General features: G+C 35.7%; 2 protein-coding genes across 2 annotated transcripts; one reads left to right on the top strand and one right to left on the bottom strand.

The window, feature by feature from the left end:
* Positions 1–481: 481 nt before the first annotated feature.
* On the top strand, positions 482–2,705 carry LOC116110964 (4-coumarate--CoA ligase-like 9). Its single transcript, XM_031397179.1, has 6 exons — positions 482–1,492; positions 1,611–1,800; positions 1,879–2,024; positions 2,106–2,173; positions 2,271–2,373; positions 2,533–2,705. Exons 1-6 carry the CDS (start codon positions 482–484, stop codon positions 2,662–2,664), a joined length of 1,650 nt encoding a protein of 549 aa, XP_031253039.1. The 3' UTR covers positions 2,665–2,705.
* A 793-nt stretch (positions 2,706–3,498) lies between these two features.
* LOC116110945 (signal peptide peptidase-like 1) lies at positions 3,499–7,273 on the bottom strand. Its single transcript, XM_031397167.1, has 4 exons — positions 7,185–7,273; positions 5,522–6,457; positions 3,921–4,121; positions 3,499–3,799 (listed from the first exon to the last, which is right to left on the bottom strand). Exons 2-4 carry the CDS (start codon positions 6,317–6,319, stop codon positions 3,683–3,685), a joined length of 1,116 nt encoding a protein of 371 aa, XP_031253027.1. The 5' UTR covers positions 6,320–6,457; positions 7,185–7,273; the 3' UTR covers positions 3,499–3,682.
* Between the last annotated feature and the right edge of the window lie 916 nt (positions 7,274–8,189).

Below are 8,189 nucleotides of genomic sequence, written 5' to 3'. Positions count from 1 at the left end.
AAATATAAATTTAGATAATAAAATGATATTTTACAAATCTACTGATAAAAAAATATTATTAAACTATTATTTGGATAGAAAAATGTCATTGAACTATGATGCTATTATTTGGATAAAAAAATATCATTAAACTATTACTTAGGTGGAAAAAAATGTTAATACCACCTAAAAAACATGTCAAACATTTATTCATAAATTAAAAAAAAAAAAATTTAAAGGTAAGATTACTAAGGATATATTCTTTAACAAATAACAAAAGGAATCCACTACAGTGGTGCGAAGGCTGGATCCTCTTCCCTCAAGTGTCCTCTAGATTTGTCGCTATACATACCAAAGCTATCTTTGATTTCGTCGTTGACAATGTTTCAAAACTGAAGCACTCCAGCCGGAGAGACTCCCATTGCAAAACTTTGTTAAGATAAATTAACGAGTTGATCACAACGCCTCATTTTCTCTATTTCCTACAAAATTTTCTATGTAAATGGAGCAGAGAAGTTTACACGTTGATCCAAAAAGTGGTTTCAACTTACTTACAAAGACCTTCCACAGCCTCAGACCTCCCGTTCATCTTCCTCCAGAGAACGCATTCCTTTCTGCAGCTGAATACGCTTTCTCTCTCAGAGCCAAATCACCGTGGCCTGATGATTCCGTCGCTTTAATCAACTCGATCACCGGTCAACGGATTTCCTACTCTGAGTTTGCTCGCAGAACCAAGTCTCTGGCCGCTTATCTGCAGAAAGTAACTCAGCTCTCCAAACACGACGTAGCTTTTGTACTCTCTCCGAATTCCATCCAAGTACCAATCCTCTACTTCTCTCTCCTCTCGCTCGGTGTCATCATCTCTCCGGCAAATCCAGTAGCCACCGAGTCAGAGATCTACGGCCAAATCCAGTTATCGAAGCCGGTGATAGCATTTGCCACGTCATCTACTGTTCACAAGCTCCCGAAACTTAAACACCACACGATCCTCATCGACTCTCCTGAGTTCGAGTCAATGATGGTAAGCTCAAAACACGAATTCGAGCTCTTTAAACTGAGTCAATCCGATTTGGCAGCGATCATGTATTCCTCTGGAACAACTGGAAAAGTTAAAGGTGTAATGTTGACTCACAGAAATTTCATAGCACAAATAGCGATAAGCTCTGCTGCTTGGGAAATGACTGAGAAGCGAGAATCCCCCTCAGTTATGCTTTTTACGACGCCATATTTTCATGTTTTTGGATTCTTCTATAGTATTAGATCCGTGGCTTTGAGTGAAAAAGCGGTGGTGATGGAGAGGTTTGATTGGAAGAATATGTTGCAAGCTGTGCAAGAGTTTAGTGTTACACACGTGGCATTGACCCCGCCAGTGGTGGTGACGCTGTCGAAAGATGGATTAATGAACGGCTACGATTTGAGCTCCCTTGAAACTGTACTATGTGGCGCGGCTCCCCTTGGGAAGGAAGCAATCGCGGCATTTACGGCGAAATTTCCGAAAGTCATGTTGGTGCAGGTTAGTGTTGGGTTCTCATAAGCACAGTAAAAGTCTACCATAAATTCGTACCGTATCCATCTCATACCTAAAATATTTTCGCTAATTCGTTTATTGAAATTATTGTTCGATGATGAAGGGTTACGGGTTGACTGAATCGACGGCGGCAGTTGCTCGGACTATAGGTCCAGAAGAAAATATGAAGTGGGGGTCAACAGGGAAGCTTTATGCGGGTTTTGAGGCAAGAGTTGTGGACCCTAAAACAAGTGAAGCATTGCCTCCATGCAAAGAAGGGGAACTTTGGATTAGAGGACCTACAATAATGAAAGGTAAAATTTGTAGTCAAAAGTTATATAGAAATAGAATTGTATGAAACATTAACAATAAGTACACTAATGGCACTGAAGGATATGTTGGAGACCCAGAAGCAACTTCAGCTACGTTGGTATGTGATGGGTGGATGAGGACGGGAGATTTGGGCTACTTTGATGAGAATGGTTTCCTTTTTATTGTGGATAGACTCAAAGAATTAATCAAATATAAAGGATATCAGGTGATAGTATTAATAAAAAGCCATTAATTAATTTACTTGTGTAGATTATGAGGATGCATATTGCTATTGCTCTGTTTGCAGGTGGCTCCAGCAGAACTAGAACAAGTGCTTATTTCCCACCCCGAGGTTGCTGACGCTGCGGTTATACCGTAATTTTCTCAACTTCCTTTTGTATTTCTAATTCCTTAATTTTTTTTATAAGATACAGAGTATGCTTTATGCTAATAAATTAGTTTGTCAAGACAGATATCCAGATAAAGAAACTGGTCAAGTTCCTATGGCTTTTGTGGTGAGACAGCCCCAGAGCACTCTCAATGAAACCGAAATCATGGATTTTGTGGCGAAGCAGGTGGTTAATTTAAGACTATATATATATATAATAAAATTTTAAATTCATGAATTGAATATTTGAAAATCATCCTAAACCATCTGTTATAAAAATTATGATCATAAACTAGAACTTGAAAAGAATGGTTATGGAATAAGTTTGATTGTTGGTTGCATGCAGGTAGCACCGTACAAGAAAATAAGACGTGTAGCATTTATAAATTCCATACCCAAAAGTGCAGCTGGCAAGATATTAAGAAAGGATCTAATCAGGAAGTTTGTTCTTCCACCACCGCCATCATCAAGGCTGTAAAGAAAATTATTTTTACACCTTTTTTTTCGTAATAAATCTGTAACTATAACTTTGTAAATTTATTTTTGAACTTAGAAAAAGAAGCTGGGACCCATGGTATTTGTATATGACTAATCTTCCAACAAGTGAAAAATAAAATACCAAGGAGAAGAATGGTGGCGGACACAAACAGATGGTTAAATTGAAAAAAGAAGTACCGAAATAGATGGTCGGACGAATTGGGTCAGTTGGGCCGATGACGGAGCAAATTGTATCGGAAACTAAGTGGAGAACTGTGACGGCGGCAAGAATNATGTTAATCTCAACATCTATTAAAATAAAATAGTAACATCACATATACAAATTTCTTTCATATAAAATGTGTAAGAATATAATTGAATAACTTTAAATTAAAAATACATTAAATAAATTAAAAGTACATGGTATATCAATTTCGAAGAAATTATTTGTATAATTATTTATTTATGTAGTATTAATCTATAATAATTTAGTAATATTAAAAATTAAAAACATAAAATAGAAAAGTGGGATTTGTGCAAGACCTTTCACTTGACTCTGGCATTTTATAACACAACTAATTTGAATGCGGCTCTTGTGGGTATTCATGTTTGATTAAGAATTGTGAGATTATGATCTCCGCCAAATGGTTTTTCCAAAATTTACTTTCTTTTTTCTTTCTCCCAAATATTTTTCTCCAACAATTTGCCGATACATAACGGAGCTTCTAGTCCTTAAATAATATAAGGAATCTTAAATTAGGAATCTTCGCGTTTCTTTAGCCATGGGGAGTTTGGGAAAAGATGTCTTTGATTCTTCTGAATGAACCAAATAATATAAGCATTCACATACTTTTCATTCCTCTTTCATTTGTGGCCGATCGGAAGAGAAACATGGCTGCCAAAATGTAAGATTCCACAAAATAAACAGTGAATTGTTAATGCCCTACTCAAGTTTCCGAGTGTAGATTTTCCAAGTAACTTTACAACTTTAAATTGGGCTTTACAATCTCTAACATGACTTAGACTTCTATTTGATGAGCCTTATCGTTGAGGTTTTGCATGGGTCCTTCCCATAACTCATTTAACTCCTTCCTCATCCATGACATAACAATTACAGGTCCCATTGTCGAAGGCACCTACAACCACCAAAAAGAAATAAGCACAGGCAAGAAGACATTTTGTCTAAAATTCTCCAGAGCATAATCATCAGAGATTATAAACCAATGAAATTCAATAAAATAATAATACAAAGATTACCAGATAAAGAAGGGCTGGTTGAGGAGAGCGAGTCAGAACTCCAGCAGCTAAAGCAGTTACAAGTCCAATAGCATATCCTGGAAGGGCATACCATATATATTTGTGTCCCTTCGATGAATGTAAATCAAAGAGACTAATTGTATCTCTGCTCTTCCGATGATCAAAACACAGGACCAATGCCAGAAGCATTGCAGGCATAGCCTACAAGAAGATGACCGGAATTATTGAAAGCACAAGACACAACAAAAAGAATCACAGGCAAACAGTGGCACAATTACATTTTCAACAAGAAAAGCACAGAAAAATGTGTGATATCTGTGTCTACAAAAATTTTGACATGGTATATCAATATATATGTGTGAAATTATTGCAACAAAGTTTTTTTCCCCTTAAAATTTGACTACTACACAAGTTTGTGAGTTGTGACAACATATGAAGTTCGAAACAAGAGCACCATGAAAAACAATAATGCTAAAAAGGAATATAAACTGAGCTCATATGGACCTCAAAGAAAGGAAAACACAAGGAATTTGCCTTGTCAGCAAGTTAATAAGTTCCAATCTTCACATTATATTTGTTCCATCAATAAAGAACAAGAGATCAACAAGAAGGACAATCAACATCTTCCCACGCCTCAAATTTTCAAGTACATTCTACTGAAGCTTATTGAGAAACCACTTCACCCAAAAGCTTAAAACTATCAAGAAAATATTCAACATTAATATTTAAGTATGACAAACTCCCTCAAATGAAATGTGGATATAATAAACAAATAGGTCAAACTCAAAACCAAATTAATAGCGCAGAGAACCAAAATTGAGAAATCAAAAAAATTGATTGAGTGAATTAATATGTGACTTACTAGATTTTGAAACCTTCAGTTTGATACATATTAAGAAACCACTTCAGCCAAAAACTTAAGCTATCACGTAGGAGCCTAACATTAATATTTAAATCTAAAAAAGCAATGTGAGCGGCATGTGCAAGTATATCATGCATTTGTGTATACATTTCAACCAGATATTTTCAGTAACGAAAGATTATATTCAGGTTAAGGACTGACTTCTGATGAAGAAATATAATCAAATTTCCATCAAGGATCACAGAGGATGCTACTTTTGACCTCAAAGTAGATCATGTATGCATGAGGTGTGCATGGACATTCATCCACACATCTAATGGAGAAGCATAAGCACCAATGAACCAGTTTGCATCAAGTAAAATCAAAATTGCAGAAAAAGATGCAAACAACTAATAATGAACAATTTTGATAATTCTGTGCTACAAGCAAGTGAGACTCAATCAATGACGGAATGAGAGCTTCAATGGACCAAAAGAACATGATGAACTCCATATTGATATTTCTTAAAGGAAATTCTCAACTATATTAAAAAGTTTTCACCCAGAGTAAAACACCAATACTGCACAATGACACAGAATAGTAGCACCAACCAGAATATTTCACTGGTCCATTCATGCAAAACAATTAAGCAGAAACGTAGATGTTACACACCACTGCATAGAGATAGCTACAACAGTAACAAACACAGTTTATTTCGAAAAATTACTGTAGAACCGCTGAAATAGAAAGTTACTCATACCATATCACCAAGACCAAGCATCATGAAGTCTGAAACCTTTGCTCCAGGAATCACGCCTCCAAACAAATTCCTGGGAAATACAATTTTCACAGGCAACTCCAGCTTTTTTGTTATCAGCTGCAACCCAGGAAGACTCAGACTATTAGCCACTGTGTGCATAGGATTTGATGCCTGTTGGGTTGCTACCGATACCATGACATTAGCCCCAAAAAATCTCTCAGAGAAAAAAACCCAGAATATGTCATACACAAACAGACATACAAGGAGCATTGCACATATTTTGATATTTGGAAGGCGCACATGGCTCACAAATGCTACACAGATAGCGATACCCAACAAATTGTTCAATACCCAATGACCAGAAACTAGCCAAGCAGCAACTATAGAAGTGCATGCCAACAATAATAACCATTGGATTCGTGTGAGAGACCTCGAACAGCACCGCGACACAAATGGGTCAGCCAAACCAAATTGTGACCTCACATAGGCAATATAGGGAGATAGGCAAAAGAATAGGGAAGAAACAGATGCAACAGCCGTTAAGGCAGTGAGAAGTTGTGAGACTGAAGAAAACAGGTAGAACATCAAAAGCAAACTGCAGGAGCTCATTACAGGGATCATTAATGCTTGGGACTTGTCTAACATAATGGATGCTTCTGACAAATCACGGTTTCGCTCCATTTCTTTCCCATAATTTAGAGCCCTAAATGCAGATCCAAATGTCACCGCTACTGCTGTCAAAATGAGTGTAACAGGAGCAGGCTCCAGCAGATGTAAAAGTTTCCAAAGAGACTCCATAACTATATAAGATCAAACAAACTATTTGAAAGTTCCTTTCTGCGTGTATAAACGAACGCAAAAACCGTAACAATTACAAAATTTGTAACCAAAGTTGCATTTTTCCTCTGAAACACTTCCCCCAAAAAATGATGCAACCTGCAATTAATCATGTTAATATATACATTAGTGCAAATGCCAAAGTATGTATCTGAAATTATCAACATCTAAATTGATTAAAGAGAGGCTAACCAAACCTTTAAACAAAAACATAATTGTTCAATTTTTTATCAATAGAGGAAATAAAAAAGGAAGAAAGAAACAACGAATGCAAGAAAAAAGAAAATTATCAGTTCTTTTTCTTCACAAAGCTTCAATGCAGACAAGAGAACGCCTTCATTTTCAACAGGGAATTATATTGAGGACAATTAGCTGAAGATTTCAGGCCAAAAAAAAAAAAAAAAAAAAAAAATTCAAGTACTCTCCATTTTACCCTCTATGCCAAGAAAATATAAGAAAGACCCCATTTAAGGGCTCAAAACATAAAGAGCACAATAAATTAATAAAGTAAGCCTAAAGCAATTAATACATGGCCTGGTTTAGTTCAGCTCAGTTGACTGAATACTTCAATTTTCTTGGGCAATCAAACAACAAGGATCGAGATTTATAATTTTCTTATCCTTTCTCCCACGTTCCCAGAAGAAAGCAGAAATTAACCCCAAAAAACCAAATCTAGGGTTCAGAAATGAAATTAACGTAAATCACATTACTACAGCTGAATTCGAAATAATTTTACAGTGAATCAAAGATCCGAACCAATTAAGTAGTTAAGAGCAGCGAAACTAGGGTCTAAAGATAATTATAGAGAAAAGTCAAAGAAAGTAACCTTGGACTCTGAAGAGTTTGCAAGAGCTCTTGCTGACCAACGGGCTTTCCTTTCTCGTTTGCTGTATAACAAAGGCGAGTACAAGATTATGCTAATTTATAGAAGGCCCCAACATTTTTACTATTCTTATTTAGTTCCAACGTATCAAGTATGTTTTTACACATGGCTGTCCCTGTGTAAAATTGAAACTGCAACTCGAAAATTTTTTGAAATCAAAATTATTTACCGAATGAATTAAGCTTATCTTAGGACCCATTTATGTGTTTATCTTAAAAAATGAACTGAATAAAAACATTAATTTTATATGATGCATTCAACATCATTTTTTTAGAAGAATTTTTTGAAAATAAAAACAATGAAATGCATTCTTTTAAAGTATGTTGATCCGTGATTTTGAAACCAACGATCTACATGTGTAAAGTGAAGCAGGTTTTAGAAATTACATGTGAATGACTATGAGAGAGTTAATCAATATAATCGAATGCAAAGATTGAATAATAAATGAGAGAGATGATTTTTAAAGTGGTTCGGATGCATAAAGCGAATCCTATATCCACTATTTCTTTTATATATGAGAGATTACAAGGGGTCGCGTATAGCGAATAATGAGAAGAGGTACAATAATTGAGTATTCAGAGAAAATATCGAGTCAGTCTATTTCTCGTAGGTTATCTTTGCTCTAAAAATAAATATTATAATCGGAATGAGGGTTCAGGATCAGAATCCCTAAAATGAGAGGGGAAGTCCTCTATTTATAGTAGAAAAATTTAAGGTAATGATCACAAATCTGCAAGTGGTAGGTGCCGTGCAAGTCTTTCCTTGCCTGTCATTGGCTAATAACTTAGGAAATATCTTCAAATTATCAGGGGCTTAGACAGGTGTGCGGTTCTCAGTCACTCATGGACAAAACTTGAATCTAATAAGTTGATGATAGTCATATTCTTTCTGTTTTGGTAGACGTGATAACACATGAATGGTACAAAACCTTTCTGAAATCTGATTAGT

This window comes from Pistacia vera, unplaced genomic scaffold (genome assembly GCF_008641045.1).
Source record: "Pistacia vera cultivar Batoury unplaced genomic scaffold, PisVer_v2 Contig1185, whole genome shotgun sequence".
NCBI classification, from domain to species: Eukaryota; Viridiplantae; Streptophyta; class Magnoliopsida; order Sapindales; family Anacardiaceae; genus Pistacia; species Pistacia vera.
Note: the sequence above shows the minus strand (reverse complement) of the source record. Positions and strands in the feature narration are given on the sequence as shown.